At 30.9% G+C, this 21506-nt stretch overlaps 1 protein-coding gene across 1 annotated transcript in view; it reads left to right on the forward strand.

Annotated features, from left to right (window-relative positions):
- The window catches only part of Smp_042340 (catenin and plakophilin, putative), a gene marked incomplete at both ends in the record, with an annotated part of 43728 nt that extends 31215 nt beyond the window's left edge, over window positions 1-12513 (forward strand). The window contains 2 exons of the mRNA XM_018794087.1: window positions 9758-10184; window positions 12440-12513. Coding sequence (XP_018647078.1) covers window positions 9758-10184; window positions 12440-12513 — 501 coding nt within the window. The remainder of the gene's footprint in view (window positions 1-9757; window positions 10185-12439) is intronic.
- Between the last annotated feature and the right edge of the window lie 8993 nt (window positions 12514-21506).

Genomic DNA, 21506 nt, shown 5'->3' on the forward strand with positions numbered 1-21506 from the left:
AAAAGACAGAAACTTGTGTATTGCAACAAATATGTTTTTGAGATGGTGTTCGATTCCCACATGGAGGGTCCTGGATACGCACTGTTTAGGAGTCCTAGTACTAAACGGCTGTTTAGTACTTCCACGTTTTCAATAATGATTTAACTTAGATTGATTTACGATTTCAAACAATTATGTTAGTTGGATTCGACCAATCTAAATCATATGCTGACGTTGGTTGGATGACCATTGGAAAGCAGTATTTCGATACTTTCTTAGTCAAATTCACGTCCATATTTGTTTAGTTTAACCGAATAATATTTTGTAGTATGATGGTGTCAAAGGGTCCAAATAGTTATCTTGTGTACTCTCTAACATTGTTCATAAAATATTCGAATGATTTTCGGCTTAAAATGTACAGAAGTTTTCTTAATTAGACCAAATAGTTGTAAGAAATATTTGTGCTATATCAACGTCAAAATTTCTGGTATCTGAATCTTTTATACAACAAATTAATGTTCATGCTAACATTCAGTTGGTTTGGTTATGGTACAATGAATTGAATGGGCTAAGACTTTAGATAATATTCAACGATTCAGTAATATTTGCTTCTGGTATCTAATGTATACCATTAAGTTGCCCGAAACAAAACTTGGCATCAGTTCATAAAGTTAACGAATGTTGATCTAATCTATGCTGGTAAATGAAGACTATTTGGATGCAGTGTCGAGCCACCTAGACTAGTGGCCACATTGCAACTTGATCGATAGCATTCGATCAGCACTAAAAATGGACTTGACACGCATGACATTGATCACAACCCAATGGTCAATCAATTGTGATTACATCTCAGTCCTACAGGAGGTCGGTCACGGCCCGAATAGCTCAGTGGTAACGTCTCTGATTGTGAAGCTGAGTGACACGGGATCGAATCCGTCAGGGAGCACCAGTTCCCTTAAGATTACAGGTACATCTTACTGAAGAGTGCCAACTAGCACGAAACCCGGGTCCAGGGTTTCCTGTTGACCACCTTCAACCACCGTCTGATGCAGTTTGTGCTATAACCATGATCCGTTGTTGGAGATTTTGAATGTCATGGCTCAAAATCGTTCATAGTGGGGAAGATCCATTGACTTTTTACTTATCTTTCGTTCTATCTTTAATTCTACTGCACTTTCATACATACCTTTTCACCGTATCTTTTTAAACCATATTTTCCACGTTTATTCTTTCTCATTGTCATGACTGCTACATTATTTTGATTTCTTCTACGATTCACCTTGTTAATCTCATTTTATCATCCAGTTTGACCCGACGTACATCTGTGTAGGGTCTTACGTTGATGATTGATCATAATACTTGACAATCAAATTGATTACTTATCATATTACCCAGTTAACGTATAAATCACAATATCTTCGGTTAGAATTTTTTAAAAATATGGTAAAAATTAATTTACTTAGTATTGTTTGTTTGAATCTTCCCAGTGATGTTTAGGACTGCAACTAATCAGTCTCTAATTGGCATATGTGCATACTGTGCGTATTGCCTCGATCAAGCCTTAGTTCACAAGCATTATAAACAAAGATGGATAGTGGCTAGCAGTGGAATCCAGTTTGACGCGCGTTTCTTCCTTTTTGGGACTCGTCAGCTGGATGTACCTGCATCTCATTGTTGATGTTCACTGTGGGACTCGAACCCAGTACCTTTCGCTTCAATTATATTAAGTTTACTTCCATTTTCATTTTATAAAAGATTTTCTGTTAGAAAAGTCTTGCATCAAACTCAATTCGTAATACATTCTGTTAATGGTTTATATATATATATATATATATATATATATATATATATTTGTTTGATTTGAATAGTATATTATTTCCAATGATTAATAATACAAACAATTTTCTCACTCTTTTTTTCTTATATAATTCCACTTTTTTTCTTCTTACTATCGGAAGTTAAAAATTATCTACCATATAGAAAAAAGAAAATAAAATTGTCAAAAATGTAATCACTTCATTGAATTTAGCATTTTTCATTTTTTCATTTTTTGTATATCTGTGTGGGTATGGATCATGGAAACAGAATTATTGCCATTCAAAGAATTTTATCTTTTCTTTCCCTATTTCTCTTATTTAAAAAAAGGAATTGATTTTACACAAGAAAAAAAAATATATATATATATGAACGCTTCAATGATGGTCATTGTGTTCCTTTATTTGAATTTATTTCAATAGATAAATCAACTAGTATATTGATAGTAATTATGATGATTATAATTTTAAATATTTTAGTGAATATAATAGTAATAATAAATTGAATAATATTTTTAGTATCCGTTTGATTTTTTTTTCACTTGTCAGTTTTAGAATCATTTCGATGATTGATTATGGATTAAAAAAAGAAAAAAATTATCAGAAGGGGTTTTGTGGAAATTTAATATTTTCATAGTTGAAAGCGTGAGTCAATTGAAGCTAGACCACCATGGAAAACCTGAAAGCATTGGACGGCCGTTTTGTCCTATTGTGAGACTCCTCAGCAGTGCGCATCCACGACCTCGTCTCGCGAGATTCGAACCCAGGACCTACCAGTCTTGCAACAGAGCACTTAACCAATAGACCACTGAGCCGGCTGTCATCCAACGGTGTTAATGTCTAACTTCAACTGATCCACGAAGTTGAGCAACCATTCACCAATTGTCTTCAGTGAGTTGTTATCTCACAACAGACGTGGTTTGAACTCCACTGGTCACTGCTCCCCACTAGAACTCCAGGATATATATCTTGAAGTCATTAGTTTAATTGTGCACATTATGAAAAATTATTATCAATTGACATATAATTCCCATTTAAACATTAAAATTAAAAACACAAAGTTCAACTAACGGATCTCTTTTCAACGAATTTATTATCAAGCTGTGCAATCGTATATAATATATATATATATATATATATATTATGATAATTCTGATCAACTTCGTCTTCTCATTGCATTATCGAAATAATAATAAGGTCATGGTAACGATAACGATAAGACGTACTTCTTTTGTGCGCATAATTTTGGTTTAAGCTCATGGATGAAAAGAGATCCCTTCATTGAACTTTGTGTTTTTAAATTATTATCAGTTAAAAATTTTAGATAAAGAATTCTATAATATAACTTCACTTTTTTTCACATTTATAGTCGATAGATAGTGGAAATTTCTTACTTTTTTTATAAATTTTAACTAATGATTGGTTTGTTTTCTTTCAAACAACAATAATAAATAACAAATTCGGTTTTTAACATTATTAATATATTGAAATAATTAGTAATGTTTCACCGTAAGTTTTTGTGTTTATACGACGTTTTCTAACCATCTTGTGTTTACATGTAGAACGTTACATTTATTTAGATTAATCTTTATTTATTTATTCATTCATTCAAATGTGGTCTTATTCCATTAATTTTTAAGATTAATTATCATGTACCATGTTCTGAAGGTAAAAAAATAATTCACTTGGTCTCTAAGTAGTGACTAATATCATATTTATCCAATCCATATTGTTAATCGAATTCTGTCCACCAAGTTGCATTGTGTCCACTAATTTGTGTGACTTGACATCATGTACGCTATGTTTTTCATGTTAAGCAATCGGATTTAGTTGGATAGAAACCCCAGACATACGTTTCGTGCTAGTTTCAATTCCATAAGGATCATTAGTTCCCTCAGGATTGCAGATACCCTTTACTAAAGAGTACCAGATGAAACGAAACCTGGGTCCAAGGTTTTTAGTCAACTGCCTTCAGTTACTTTACGGTCAAGGAAAAAGCTGTTCAGTGATATGTGGTTTGTAATTAATTCCATAGTTCTAGTCAGTTTTATGCTATTGGTGACAAATATGTAACTCCTACATCTGTTTAAACTTTATACTGCTGATAGATATTTTGACATTTTCATTTATCTAACCTAACTTTGGGCTATACAGAATTACAAATACTACCAGCTGTTTTATATCGGAAACGAGTTATTTGTGTATTTTGTATTTAAGTGGTTCTCAGTTATCTTTTCTTACTGCAACAATCAAAGATATATTCAGTCGTTTTTAGCGAAAATATAAAACATGTATGCTAATTGTTTGCATATGGCACTTGGCTTTACATTAAAATATATACTACACTACCTCATTATTATCAATATAAGTAACATCATATCAATAGTTTTGTAATACAGTAGGACCCCATATATATACATATATATCATAAGTAACAACTAATGAATCATTTGTGTTATAGTGAAAAATAATGTACGGTTTTTCTATATCACTCCATGATGACTAAAAATTGATTGCTGTATGTTTGTTTCTAAGCTTTCTGAATGTGGCAATACTATTTCTCTACTATTTATTATTCATTTTTAATGTTGATCCCAATTATTTTTCTTTCATTTCATTAGAGAAGGAAACAACTATTCTAATGTATCATATTCGCATAGATTTTGCTTTGATTCACTTTTAAAGATGTTTTTGAGATTTATTAGTTAAAATAACTATAGAATTGATGGATTGTAGCTAATAGTGGAATTCGGGACCCCACTTTATCTTATCTGAGACTTGTTAGTTAACTTTGTCTACAGTTCAATATTGATGTTCACAGTGAGATTTGAACCCAGTACCTTTTGTCAACCCATTATTCACTGAATTATATAGTTTGGACAGCCACCGACTTACTCAACTTGTATGATATTTCTATCATTATCAGTGAGGTTGTGAATTATCCAATTGTTGATATTCTGGACTAAATTTTGATCAGTCTTTTGTTGAAATATGTGCATCATGTGCGGATTACCTCAGTATATCTATTTCTCTGAGTTTGCTTTGGTGAAAACAGGGAGATAAAACATTTCATGTCTTTCATTTATTGCTAAGAAACGATTATCTATTGCAGTGTTTGCTTATGCTCTCACCTTTTATCACTCAATATCTAGTTCAAAAATGTTTTGTGACTTAATGTTCTGAGTCGATAGTTTTAATGCTTGAAATGTTTGCTTTGATTGAAATCTGTTTATTCATGAATAAAAAATTCTTGAATTGATGTGTATTATTGTAATTGTTTTTCCATTATTTAGTTCTCTCGTATAAATTCAAATACGGTCACTGAACATTATGTACAAATATTTTAAAATTAAACAGTATAACAATGAATAAGTAAATAGTGAATATATCTAACTTTTCTTTAAATGACCAGTGGTATAGTAGTCGAGAAATTCATACCCACTGTTGACGCATGTCGAACAGTATTCTTATATTTTGTTGAGCTAATTGTTATTAACTCTTCTAGGAAAAAAAGCGTTTATTTCTGTTTCTCTAAACGCAATTGATATTTACTGTATCAAATCACTAACGTCCACTTTAAATATTCGGTACTCCTATTTGATTCTATAAAAGAGTGAATTGGGAGAATTCAACTTTCATAACAAACGATTAAGGTGAAATGCTTTTGACTTAATATTTTCACGCTAGTGATTGTTTACTAAATAAAATTACTGCTGATATATAAGGTACAAATGGTTGAAATCTCCTGGACCGTAGTGGATTTCTGAGAAATTTCAGAGATGCATTGCTGGTGAAAGATAGCAGACAGTATTCAGCAACGCATTATATATATTCAGTTAACTGTTAAGCTTGTTTAGGACCTACTAAATGAAGCACTTCTTTATGATGTAATGTATTTTACAAAATATAGTATTCGAATTTTTTTGGCAAGGTTTTGTTTTCTAAAAACACGAGATATAATGAGAATGTGGTGATACAAGATTAGCTAAAATGAAGCTATAAAATATTACAGTAGATTGTTACTCCACATTTATTTAAACATAAAAACTGTGAATATATACTAGAATAAATAAGTGCGCACACACGCACACTTTCATATTAAGTCGACTAATTTTAGTGTATAGAGTTGTCACGTAACCAATTGACTTCAGTGATGACAAGTAGAGAAATAAACAAATAATGAATATTATTTTTTAAAAAACGGGACTATAATACATTTAATTATATACGAAAAACTCTTTGTGATTCTTCGAGTAAGTTATACTGTAGACATAAATCCTTTGAAGGTTGTGAATAATACTCTTTTAATAAAAGTTAACAAGTAAAGCTCTGTAGATCCCTGATGAAATATATATATATATATATATATATATATATATATATATATATTAGCATACAAAGAAACACAGCTTCTCTTCGGTTCTCTGAATCAATTACAATAAAAAAAACTCAAACCTGATTTATGCTTCCAAAATGAGACAGCAATAAACCTACTACTATCCTGGTAAAACATTTTTGGTCATTAGTTTTATTTTGTTGAGGTTTACTTTGTTATGTGGTCTTCCCCTACAGAATTCTTATTTTATGTACATTGAAACAACCCTTCATCCATACATTTCCATTCACTTAATTCTCTTAACTTATGTAAACTCTTCAAATCCTGTTCAATTATTACACAACCCATCTTATCAGTTTTTTAACCCCAGGAATCTCGTGTAAACCCTTAATTACCTCTAAAATTATCACACAATTTATCTTATCTGCCTCTGAATCTCACTCAATTACTGCGTCACCCACCCCTCATGTTTCTTGGACTCTAACACCAAATGTATTCCGACCTGTTCTTGCAGATATATATATATATATATATGGTTATTATTGATAACCTTTTTCATTCCAATTCTTTCCATTCACCTATGTCAATTGTTTCACACTACATCTTACCTCAATGTAAACTTTTAATACATATTTGTGTCAGAAGGGGTTTTGTGGAGATTTCAGTATTTTCATGGTTGAAAGCATGAGTCAATTGAAGCTAGACCACCAAGGAAAATCTGGAAGCACTGGACGGCCGATTCGTCCTGTTGTTGGACTCCTCAGCAGTGCTCATCCACGATCTCGCCTTGCCTCACCTCGCAGTTGATGTGAAACCACGATCTAAACTGAATTCATATTATTCTGTATCTGTTTTTTCTGACTTTATTCAAGTTCATAAATGAAAATAATTACATGAAATGTATACTCACTTATATATCCATAGCCTACAGTTTGTAGATCGATTAACAGAGGCAATCAATGTTACAATTAATTTGTTCTCTTCAAAATTAAATAATGTAAATAGATATTATGGTGAATATATCATTTGTTTTTCTTTTTCAATAATTAACCCATTTAGATTGAAAAAAAAGGCAAAGTATGCAATGACAGGAATAATTCCCTTTTTTATTTGTTACTGTAATAATAATAATGAGCTTTTTGGAATGAAATATTTACTATTGCTTTTAAGTACTCATTTCATTTCCCATTAAAAATTCGATATAACTTTTATCATACTTCATCTAGAAGGAAGGTTTTTAACCTTTTCTTCTCTTGTTTTTTTTTATTACTATAAATGGATATCAATGAATATACATTGTAGTAAATAAATGATAATGTTATTTAAATACTGAGAACAAACAAAAAACAACTTAATCGATTTTTGTGTGAAAAAGAAAAAAACCAGTTGAAAAAATAAGTAGCATATAGTTTTGAAAAGAGGGGGTTGACAAAATTGTTTCTATTTTTTTGTTGTTATTGTAAAAATTGATGACATTTTACACATGAGTAGCTAGGAATACATTGTTTATTTCGTGAATAAAACAAACAAACAGTTAGATTAACCTAGATTAGGATAATCTAGTTAATAATAAGTAATAAATGACTTAGAAACAAAATTAACTTGTCATTGAAATAAAATATTTGGTCAAATGAAATGTTACATTAAATATTTAATCAGTTTTGTAGCTATTTTGAAAGACAACACGATCAATAATATGATACATTAAGCTTAATTCTAATTTTTTTGTTATTACTTTGTTACTATGGCTTAAGTGAGTGCAACTTTATTAAGTTCTTTTTTTTAAATAGCGTCTAACAATAAATAAAATGTTGACTGTTTAATTGATGTCAAGTTACTGTAAGCAAAGATGGATAGTGGCTAGCAATGGAATCCAGTTTGACGCTCGTTTCGTCCTATTTGGGACTCGTCAGCTGGATGTACCTGCATCTCAGAGTTGATGTTCACTCTGGGACTCAAATCCAGTACCTTTCGCTTCAAATGCCATCGCGTTATCCACTCAGCTACTGAGTCGTGATAGCCACTTGCTTGTGCAATCGGATGAAGTTTAAGAGACTGACCAGTTGCAGTCCTAAACATCAGTGAGATGATTCAAACAAGTAATACTAAGTGAATTTAATGTCAAGTTACGATGGGAATATTAACACTTGAATATAATTACATCCAATTGAATAGTTTCAAATGAAATGTAATGTGTATGTTTGATACTACTGGTTGTTACTATGCAAAAGGTAACATATTTGTATTTGCAATATTATATGCTCCAATATCCATATTGATAATTATTCCTTTATTTTTTTATAAAGATAATGGGTTTGTCAAAGCATCATTGCTCAATTAATAAAAATTATTTACTAATTCTTTTAAAAACTACAATATAGGGATTTTATTATCTATTACTTACATGAAATATTCTTTTACCAAATTTAAATATTCATACTTTTCGATACTTAATAATGAAACCCTTTAAGCATTATGTTGGCAAAATATCTATTCGGTATATATAGATATGAGACAAAACTGTGATACTAGATCTTGATTAGATATTTTAATCAGTTTATGAATTAATATCAACATATTAATAGTAATAAAGTTATTGATTTGACTAAGGAGATATGAACATTTCAAGTGATGGAAAAGATTTATTGCTCAGATGGATGGTTTTGTTGAAAATTGATTGTTTGAGCTCGATGGTCTGGTCGTGGAGAAGCTGTAGGTTATATGTGGTGAAATTCGAATACTTCACGTATATCTGAAGCTTGTGCAGCTGATGTTATTTAAAAGAACGATGAAAGTTCCACGATAAAGAACCATCCTGCTCAGGGAACGAAATTCCACTAAGAACAGTTCAAGTCTGTGGACATTGTGTACAAGATGTCCAACTATTTTGTGTTTTAATTTTAGTCAGCTTTGATAGAGTTAGGACATTAGTGAGCTCTTCGTCTAAAAACTGGTCTGGTTACTTTTTTAGGTAGTTGATTGATAATGGGCAAATCATTTAGTGGAAAAAGTCTGAGGAATATGCTGAAACACCACACCACCAAGAGACGATTACTATTTACATAAGCATTATACTCTGGACGAACTCTTTAACCACATCAATCTAGAAAAGGTTAAAAACAAAGATACTGAGATTTGTCAGAATGAAAGATACATCAGTGCGAAAAAAATAAAAGGCCGATTTTTGTAGCTGTATAAAGCAATGTTTAAAACGCTAAATTGTTCAGTTATAAACATGGCATCATAGTACACTGATTCAAGTCAATCCATTCAAATAATTCAGAATTAGGAGCGATTCTAATAAAGATTATCACACTTTCAGGAATTTTACCTTTGAGAACTAAGTAAAGATAGAATAAACATATGGCGTTCCTGTCGAGTTTGGCTTCTTTTTATCACCAAGCTATGACTGAATATACTTCATACGTTTGACTAGGATTGTGAACATGTGACATCATTTAGATGTTATTACGCGTAAAGAAATACAGGGTAAAATAAAGTGAATAATTAAAAAGGATTTCTTTTTAAAACATATTCGATACTTGGCAAGCTATGAATTTGTTTATAAATTATTAATTATAGATTATTTTTATAATGAGTCACTTGTTTATTGTATTCCCCTAAATAGGCTGGATGGAATGAAACAGATTTCTGTATTCATAAACGTAATCGTTTAGCAAGTTTAATAAGACGACGGTCAAAAAAAGCAGAACTACCACGAAAACGAATGAATTCTAATTTCAGACAATATACAAATGGTAGTGTTAGTGATTCTGAAGAAAATAAACGTCAAACATTCACCTATCCAAGTAGAATCAAGAATAATGAAATTATTTTTGATGATTTTAAAAATAATTGTGAAGATTTAAGTGAATCAGTATACAGTTTACATGGTGGTCAACCATCATCATCATCTTATTATATTCCAGCTCAAACAATCGTCCATGAATCCTATAATCCAGATGAATTAAATTCTTATCATCATGATAGAACACATGCAGTTTATATTACAGAAGGAGATCTAAATATGATGTCTAAAGATAATCATAATAATGGTTTTGAAATGATTAATTTGTAAAATTTTTTTTTTGTAAATTTTATATCTTTCATAATCATAATGTGAATAACCAATGAATTAGATTTTCCGTCAATTTTTTCCTTTTATCTTCGTTGACAAAAATTTTTTTTTTGTTTTGTACTGTCTTAACTCATCTAATCAATATTTCTGTATTATTTCGTTAAATAAGAATGTATACTTACTTACTCCTGTTACTCCCAATGGAGCATAGACCGCCGACCAGCTTTCTCCAATCTACTCTGTCCTGAGCCTTCTTTTCTAGTTCAATCCATTTTTTGTTCAGAAGTTTAAATGCATAAGTGGATGTAAAGAAGTTCAAGGAACCGAGATTTGTTTAATTATATGATATGATTGAAAATCTTACCACTTTGAGTGTTAATCGATAGTTTAGTTCATAAATTATCATTCAAATGTACTTCTTTTTTTTAACAATTAATGTTGATCACCTTATTAAGGTTTTATATGCTTACTTAATAAAAATATCAGTACTGGCTAGCGTATAAGTACACTTAGCCAGTTACTTTGTATGATCTGGAGAAATGTGGGCACTAAAATTCAATGTTTAATACTACCTATCCATTATTTACATTAATTTCCCTACAATTTACATATACTTATTCTTAAAGATTTCAAATTTTTTTACGATAATCATGTAATTTCCATCAAATTTCTTTTGGAAAAAACTATCAGAATTACAAAAACGGGGTTTGTTATCTATAATTTAATGTCACTTTGAACATTTCTCAAGAGTTTTAAAATCTATTTACTTCACTTACAGTTTATGGTTGTCTTGTTTAAAAGTATGTGTAAGTACATTTATAATGCAACAAATCTATCTTCCTTTTTTTTTGTTCAAAATAATTTTTTTAAAAATACGTTGAATATTATCAAAAAGTTTGTATTTAATCTATATAAATGATCAACCAAACGTTTGTTCAATTTAAACAAAAAAAACTTTCATTGTTAGCTAAAATCGATTAGATAACTTTTGAAATCCAAGAAACATTAGTTTGGAGTAAATAGACCATTAAATTTCAGACTCAATGATTCTAGAGATTAGCATTTGAACTGTGTGACAATAGGTTTTGACTCGATTTCCTAGTGGCTTGTATTACAAATTAGAATGAAAAGGCTTACAGATTGCTTGGATCTTCAGCTAATGTAATTTTATGTCGAATTTATGTATATTTTTAAGAGTGAGGTGGTCATTCACCTACTTTACTGGTTGATGGTTGCACAGTATTGCGAATTGACTGAAGTTAATAACATGTACCGTTGAAATGCCAGCTGAGTGATATTAATATGAAGCGCTCACTATTGAAAATGAGAACTCTGGGTATGACTATCTGCTGGTTTTATGGATTTAACCTAGTGGACTATCCCATACTAAGACGAAATAGCTTCTTAGTGCTGTCTGGTATCTAATGGCTCCCTAACTAGGATCACTATGTGATGCACACTGAAAAGGTTGAAATTTTATACAAATTATCGGTTCCAATATCACATATAATTTATTGGTAATGCACTGATTCTTCTTCTGAACGATGGGTACATGTTTCCCTTACTTTGATGAAGTTATCTGGGAACTAAATGCTTTAGTTTCTCATAGAATTTTATTGTATTTGAATAATTTCTTAATGAAACCTATAAGTAGTTGATAATCTGAAGTTCAGAAATACAAGTTCGTTAGGATTTTAATTAGTGAATCAAATTACTATGTGTTGCTGAAGGACTAAATATATTATTCTACCACAAAATAACAAATACAGTCTACTATTAACCATTATTTTCTCAGAATAAGCGACTTAATTTAAGTCTCAAAATGTCAGACATTCTGATTCAAAGAATATCACAAATATATCATTATTTTATTAATAATAAAAGTGTTTTACCTAGTAAGTTATGTTGATTTTGAACCTATTTATTTAAACATACTGAGAGTAATGCAGTAACTAAGCACTGATATTTGATAAGGATCATGCCAATTGGTAAAATGATCAAACTTGAAATTTTAACTGGATTACATCTGGTTTTCCATCAGTCAAATACAGTGTAGGTTCACTTCTGTGTGAAATTTGTTTCTGAAATCCTTTTAAATAATTATTTAATGCGTCCATTATATAGTTTATAGTGAAAATCATCTCTAATTGTATGTCAATTATTTCTCTCGAGAAGGTTGAATAAATTTGCTGGGCGACATGTTAGAAATATTTACATTACAATCGCTGACAGTCACAATTGGGCTAAAAGACAGTAAATGTCAGTTAATGAAAATGGTTCCATTTGGATTCGATGGTGTCAAATGAAAAATATATGTTGAACACAATAAAGATTTAAAAGTAAACAATGATCTCATACTGAACTATAAATATTTGAACAGAGAATATTCATTACAGTAAATTCAAATTAGACTCTACAGTTGTAAATATAAGTTACTTTGTAGTATCAGTTTATATGTTAAGCCCATATACTTTATTCTAGTTACTGGCCAAGCCAATTCACCTATCCATTATGAGTCATATTTTGATCTTGTTAATTATTCGCTTACTAACCTTGACTACCTTGTTATATGAGCGCATGTGTATGTACCCTTCTTATCCTACGTATCACATGTCTGTCATTCATTTTTGTCTGACTCTAAATGTTGATTAATGCTTGCTCATAGCAAGTCGGCTTCCCAGCCATCTCCAATACGCATTATCTTTCGCTTCGCTCTCGAGTTGGCTTCCCAGCCATCTCCAATATGCATCGTCTTTGCTTCGCTCGCTTACACTTGCTCATGTGCTTACAACTTTCTGGTCTGCATCAGTTATCAATAAAAATGTAGTTGCCGCTTCCTTTTGCCTTCTGATATTATACACCGTTAAGATCGGTATTATAACGGTTATCGAAGCGATCAATTAACGAAGCACGCCACTACAACTTAATAAAGTGATTAGCTAAGTTTAAGACGAATATATCATTTCAAAACATTTGGAAATGAATTCAGGATTGTTACTAAAATACGTTTGTTAGCTGATATCGTTTATTGTTGAAGCAACCAATACGCCATGTGTAATCGAGTCAGTATGTGAGTCAATTGAAATCGTGAGATGAATTATCTGAGTATTTATAGATCTTAGTGTGAGAGATATAGTAATATAAGTACTAAGAAGATCAAGTGTTTCATCAAGGTTTACAGAGTGTACGGAATTATGTTAGTGAAAAGATAGTAAAATGAAATGAGCGCTGAATACGTTCTTTGCGTTTTGACAAAACTGAACTTGATAAATTTAAATCATAATGTTATACATAGAAAATGTTTATATTAGTCGAACTGGATAATTCTAAGTTTTAGATGCATGTTAATTTATTGGCAAAAAGAAGAGCAACGGTTGAAAATGTTTCTTCTGAGTACCTATCTTCGGCTTACCAATTATAATTGCTATAACATCTATCGTATGAAGCATTGAGTCTGGCCTCTGTTGGAAGATTTCTATTAGCACCGTAGACTAATGAAAATCATTAATTTATGCTTGCCGTATGGACTGCTTAGATTAAATGAACTAAGACTGGGCACACGCTCAATCACTTTGGTATATGTTAATGAGCAACGAGATGTAAATTTCTTCTACATACTTTCGAAAGATGAAAAATTTTTGATTTCAAAATCGGATAACTTTTCAGAGGTGACTTTTTTCAATAAAGTAATTAGACTGACAAAATCAATATCGTCTTCAATGATCAGTGAAAATTTCAGAAACTAAATTATGTGAAAAAATCCAGTAATAAGACAGACGGCGATCGTATTCGACGTTTAAAGAGACTAAGATATCAGCTGATGATTTCATTAGGGTTAAAAATAACAATAAAAACCATATCGTTCGCCAAAATGTAAATATACCAAGTATTCTATTAAGATATGCTTATCGTTCGAAACTCCATCACGTAGTACATTTATGAAGAGGCTAGGTATCATTTCGAAACTGATTTAGAAGTCAATTCTAAAAGGGTAGTATTAAAAATATATTTCAATTTGTCAAAAATCATAAATGATTTAAACATAAGGAAACTATAATATCCTTAGATGCAACATTATTGTTCACAAACATTCTCTTCACAAAGAAAATAGATAATATATTTGAGTAGTTTACTGAAAAAGAAATCAAATTCAAGTCAGAATATCATGTTTTTAGTGTTCCACTGAAAAGAAATGTAGACTGACTAATAGCGAACGCTTGCCGGAAGAACGGAACATGATCAGAGCAGAATACATACATACTTAGTTTTATACATCTGAACTAAATGTGTATAATGGTGAAAGTGTGTTTGCTGACTGACTTTTGCCAACAGCTTTATAATTGCTAATTCAGTGTTACCAAATGTATAAACTCTCTAAACGGAAGAAACTATTAATCAGTTCCTAAAATAAGTGTGGGATGAGCTATTGAACTTGGCGTAGTATGTCACTCTAACAGACAAAATTCATTGCCCTATAAAACATTCAACATCTGTTTATAAGTTTGCTTTTAGTTATGTTTGCTGAACGTATGTATTATAAATCAGTTTCATTATTGTATATCCATACATATTGCTTTTCGATTAATTATGAAACATTCATTGTTTTCCACTCTTTTTCAAATCATATATGATACTTCTAATCTAATAGTTAGAAAATGGACCTTACATGAGATCAAAACCTGAACTTTTAAGTCTTACAGTGTTCTAGGTACATTAAAATCATTTAGTGGATGATATGTCGTCAGCATACCCAATCTTAATCTAGTTATATATCTGCAATATAGTCAGTTGTTTGATGATGTTTGGTTTTAATTGTTCAAATACGTTTGGTCTATCAAATTTTTTTATACATCAAAGTTTATATACATATATATATAATGTTCTGTCATTTTTAATAAACTCATCAATGAACAGTATTTAACCCGGACACTATATCGTGCAGCTTATCACTTTAAAACTTATAACCATGTACAAAACTTTCTTGCCAAAATTTTTATATCAAAAAATAATTGACAGATTAAAGTGAATCTCTCTTTTTCTCTCTCCAAATACATGTCAGTTGATTGTTAAAAATAGTTACATGAATGAAAAATTTTCTGTAGTAGACTTTTTAATATGCAAGTCTTCATTACTTACTTACTTACTTTCTCCTGTTACCCCTCGTTAAGACTTCATAGGTGAAAGAAAAATGAATAAACCCAAGATCTAATTTATGGACGAATCAATCAGATATAAGATAGCGAGTCTTAGATTTTAGCGCGAAATTCATTCATACCTTTGGCTAAATAACATTTTGGCATTATAGCTGGTGTCAATTTATGACGAAAATCCCAAAACTAATTCCTAATCCTGACCATCAACTGTAAATCATAATTCTAATTCTTCACACTGGTTTATAACCGCCATTTAGTCCTAGTTAGTAGGTGGACATTCTCAAGTTCATTTTAGTGTTGCTCAAAGCTTATCCATAAATTATAGTATCACCCTAAAACCTAATAATTATAGGAAATTATGAATGTTTTAGGTAGGAGGTTTAAATATGTTCCAAAGGATTCAAACTCTATCAGATTACTTCATATCTTAAATGATTATAGATTTTTAATTTCTCCATTAATAGAAGCTTGAATTTCTAATGTTTCATGACTTTGTATAAGTAACTTCTTTAAAGAATAAATCACCTGAATAAACAAACATAAATTTATAATAGTATAGAAGAACAAATCATAATGCTCAGTACAATGAGATATATTTACAGGTGAACTTCATGTCGTTCACATCAAAAGTGATTCTGTATGGGTCATACGTTTGTATATTTGTATGTATCTGAGTAAATATGAATAATATGGTATATTTTTGATGGTAGAGTGGAGGAATATTTTGTTGTTTATAAGTTGGAATTTGAATAGGGTATAGTGTGGTTGTTTGGAAAAATATGAGAAGTCAAGTAGATAGTTTGACTTTTTTTTCTATTGAATATAATAGGGTATAAGCTGGACGCATTTTTATATTACCAAAATATGACATTTTTTTTTTACTTTTTCAGGCAATTATTCAGGGATTGGTCATAGAAATAGTATGAATAAAGAAAAAGAAACTCTTCACTGTTGCACAGACTTATGTCCACACACTAGGATGTTTAATACAATTAATTACTCTAATAAATTTCGATAACGTGATGAGGCGACAGAGTTGATCTAAAAAGTTTGGTGTCCCTGAGAAATACATTTTGAATCATATGGTCACACGCATACATGACAAGGTATTTACAAGTACAAACTAATGAGGTTCATTTTAATAAAGCATGTAATAAGTGTAAAACGATGATTAGTGAGACAGTATAGTGAGACAATTTCTTATTCATTCCAGATTATGTTTATTACGTAATCTATTTCATTGTGATCATCTACTGACAAATTGCCTAAATAGTTTTAATATATTTCGTATGTGTTTATAAACGACACTACATATTAAAGTCCGATTTAAATCTAATTGCATAAAAATGCCAAGACAAGACTATATGTAGTTATATTTTACTAAAAAGAAGAGGAAATTATTTAGAACATTGGGAACTTGTTCAAGTGTTAGATAACATCATTTAAAGAAAAATAAAGTATCAGTATAGGGTTGTGAAGATTGCTGACTTGTTATCGAGATCATGAACCCATTTGAGTTGCACCACTACTGAAAACCTGGAAGCCCTTAGTGACCGTTTTTCCCTAGTATGGGACCCACTAGCATTGCTAATCCACGATCTCAGGATATTCAATCACACACGTGAACATTTAATATCTAGACCAATGAGCCAGGATTTATAGGTATAAATGTCGAACTTCAAGCAATCCACGACATTGCGCGACCATCTTAAATTGTCTTCAGTGGGTAACTGCCTCATATTCAACACCGTTGAATACCACTGCTCACAGCTTCTCACTAGAAATCCGAAAATCCTTTTTTTAAAGTTAGTCATTAGTGAGCATATGATTGAAAACATTGACAACATTACACTTTGATCTATAGAATTCGATAAGCATCGGAGATTTTGAAATTGGTCATCATAAAATGATCAGTCAACTGTAAATATCTTAGCCTTACAGAAGTTCAGTTGTAGTCTAAATATTCCAGTAGGAATTGCTCAAAGAGTGAAACTTGGTAGCGTGGGTTTGAATCCAGCAGAGGACACAGACTTCCTCAATATTACACGTCAGCACTTCTGACGAATACCGGATCTCAAAAAACCTAGATTCATTGTTTCGTGTGGTCTTCCCTCAGCCACCTAACATAGAGAATTGTATTTTTCAATAGTTTAGATTATGAGTCAATTGAAGCTAGACCACCATGGAAAACCTGGAAGCACTGGACGACCGTTTCGTCCTATTGTGGGATTCTTCAGCATTGTATTTTTGTTAAATAACAATCGTTTGTAGTTATAATCAACATTCTGTCTTTTCATTATTCCTGTTTAACGTTTGTTGTTACGAATTCCTCATTTAACCGGTCATAAGACGAAAAATCCTCTAACCAACTGACATATTTTTTTGATCTCTTTTTATCTAAACTAATAACGTTATTGCGTAATTATAGGTAAGCATAATAAAGATAAGTTAACATCCTTTTTAATATGATCGTCTCTTTATCTCTCTGAGAAAAGGATCCTTTTGTTAGAAAAAAGTATACAAAACGTATTGAACGACTGATTTGAATTAGATGATTTCCTTTATAACTAATGATTGACCATATAAATCTATTATTTCCTTTTTGTCTAACAATAAATTAAGCGAATAATTCGAGACATTAAACATTAAATAAAAATAATAAGGAGACAAAGAATTGCTTATAACCAGAAATGATTGTTATTTAACAAAAATACAATTCTGTATGTTAGATGGTTGGAGGCAAACCATATGAAACACTGAACATGGTGTTTTTTTCAGATCCGGTACTCGTCATCAATACGTACGTGTAATATTGAAGGGACTGATGCTTCCTGTTTGATTAAAATGTTCTTATCTTTAAATTTTCTTTATTAACTTAAAATTATACAAATCCTCTTACGTTTTTTGAAATAGAAAATCATCAAATATAAATATATTCTTACAATTGAACAATACAGTAAACGCAATACTATTAGAATGGAATTGAAATTTGTTACGTCCTTGATCTGTCTACCCACTTTCGTGCCGAGGATAACTTGTCTAACGTAGATTAAGACATTGACGCGACAGACTGACTGGCTTAACTTTGAGGCTAGTATGCCTGAGTTCGAAGTGAGGTAGAGAGACGAAAACTATCCTATCACCTGAATGACTGACAGGCACGCGCGATGGAGAAGACAAGACGACTGGAACACTACTCGCTTTATTCCAAAATTCAATCTGCTATCCGATTTCAGATTAGTGTAAAACGATGCAGGAATAAATAGATAACAAACCCGACCACAACGTACAACAATTAGGAAAATACAATTATGTCCAAAACTGGGGGATTAGAGTATAAAATTGAGTACAAAAGATCACGCCTAAATTACAATAGCTTTGGAACAGAAAAACCTATGGCAATGAATCATACATTAAACGAAAGCTTATGATCTGTAGAATAGACTAGGGACAAAAGTAAATGTTACAGTTTTACAATCTTCGAATTAAATGAGATAACGTTCCCAAAAATAGCTTCCGTAGTTTGTCAAGGCTTCTCGTTTCTCAGTTCCCATCAAAATTATAAAATGAAGTGAATTGTTATATAACTTACTAGAAACTTTATTAATCATACAATACTTATTTATATATTACTTTGATTGAGTAAATTTATACATTGAATACTGTTTATATTACAAAGATCTAATATTGTCAATTATTATTATTATTTTTATATAGTTGAAATTATGAATCAATTAAAGCTAGACCACCATGGAAAACCTGGAAACACTGGACGGCCATTTCGTCCTATTGTGAGACTCCTCAGTAGCGCACATCCACGATCCCACCACGCGAGATTCGAACCCAGGACCAATCAGTCTTGAGCGCGAGCGCTTAACCACTAGACCATTCTATGGTGTTAATGTCTAACTTCAACCAATCCACGAAGTTTGAGCAACCATTTCACCAATATCTTCAGTGAGTTGATATCTCACAACAGACCTGATTATTATTAATATCAAATAAACAATTATTTACAAATTCGATTATTATTATTAATTATAATTATAATAAATATGGTTGTAATCATATATGAATGATGGATATATATTAGAGGTTAATAAATAAGTAAACAATAAGATAGTGATCTAGCTTCAGTTGATTATTCATAATTTCAATTATAAAAATTAAACAAAAAATCTCCCTTTTGATAATAAGATAAATAGATAATTGAATTTGTTAAGGAACAACAAGGAATGATAAGTTGCCTTTTTAAAAGATAAACAAATAGAAATTATTTAGTAACTGTTATGGTTAGTAATACCAATCGATCATGTATGACCATCAAATTAGTCTTAGATATAAAGTGTATATTTATTACAAAATGGATCATTGGATATATAACAATTTGTTTATCTGAACGTAAAGATAAAAAGAATAGTGTAATATGCCAACAAAAGACTGATCAATGGCAGTCCTAAATAACAATGGGAAGATATAAGTATATAACACCAAGTGGATCTAAGAATTACTTAGTTAAAATATGCATGATTGATATCATATAACATAAATAGTGAAAAAGCTAAATTCATACAAATCAACTAATAGTTAAATTTTGGATTAATAACCAATATAAAGTAGAAATTAAATGTTCGTGTTTCCATTCTTAATAATATTGATTTTCGTGATTTACATCACTGACCATTGAAAAATTAGAACGCATTGGATAGCTGTTTTATTCCACCAAGAGACTCGTAATCAACGCTCATACACGAATCAGCTAACATGGGACCCAATACCTTCTGAAAGTTTGACCGGCGCTTCAATCTTTGACAAGTGATTTGGTATTGAATGGTTCGCAATCTTGAATTTGACTGATTCGGCATATTACACCATCATATCTCATTGTCTGAGGTAGATAAATGTCACACAGTCGAACAATCTAAGCTCTAATAGTCAAGTATTCTTGCTAGAACTTCTTCGTGCAACTTCAGAAGTTAGTCACAAGTGATCCTTATGAGTAGAGGAAATTGTTTTTAATATAAAAAATTGTATGTTTGTTTATTATCATATGTATATTTACTAAAAGTTTAGTCCTAAATAGTAACAATGAAATAACAATGATTGAAAATCAGATTATTTATGTTTTATATGAAGAGATTCATAACATGTTAGTTAACTATACAAGGATATGTTGTTACAGTTAACATGATGTCTAGTGAAACTAGGTTAACATAGCCAACTTAAAAAAATGATTAGACAATTGATAAATCTTGTTACACGAACAGACGGTTGACAAGCAAAAGCAGTAACATTATTATCATCATTAGTAGTAGTAGTATTATCATTGTTTTTATGATATATCTGAACATGTATTATTTTGTTCATGGACGTCAGTTCTCCCTTGAATATAATGGAAGTCATCTATACACATTCAATTCTTTATCAAGAAAGAACAAAGTAAAATTTGATAACGATATACAATAGGAAAACATTTTTATTTGAATTCCCGGTTTTTTTATGTCCATCAAAAACATTTTAACTATATAGAAATAGAGATAGTGAGGTGTAGTCTGTTAAGAAATATTTATATGTTGTAGGGTCAGTGAAATGTTATTGAAGCCTAGCCAAATAATCCGGCAGTTGGGTCACTAAATATCGAACAGATCGTCGATCCTGGTCAAGGTCAAGGACAATCAACGCGCATCAGTTAATCATACGCCATGGACTGGCCCATGCAGCAATGGTTCTACTTTCGCTTGTATCTATTTCAAATAATGCATTCCTATAATAACGTCTTTTGTGTTGTACAGTCTTCGGAGCATCCATGGTCCCTTGATACGCCGATGGGGCAATCCACGTAAGGTGCTGATCGCGAGGTGTGACTTCGAAGTTAGCTTGTTCGATACACCGTCCCTGTCTAACCCGAGTAGGCCTCCAACCATTCGACATAGATCATCAATGTTGATGGTCTACAATGTATTTGAGTTAGGAGAAAAGTTTCACCAATCCATGAATTAAAACACAAGATTACAACAATTTCTACTTTTCATTTTCAGTGTGAAGAATAAAAGGCTAAGTGACCAATATTAATCTTTAATGTACTCAATACTGTAATGATTCGATTTTATTTTAAATATGTTAACCGGTTTTGATATTAATTACTC

The sequence above is a fragment of the Schistosoma mansoni genome, assembly GCF_000237925.1.
Source record: "Schistosoma mansoni, WGS project CABG00000000 data, supercontig 0191, strain Puerto Rico, whole genome shotgun sequence".
Lineage (NCBI taxonomy): Eukaryota > Metazoa > Platyhelminthes > Trematoda > Strigeidida > Schistosomatidae > Schistosoma > Schistosoma mansoni.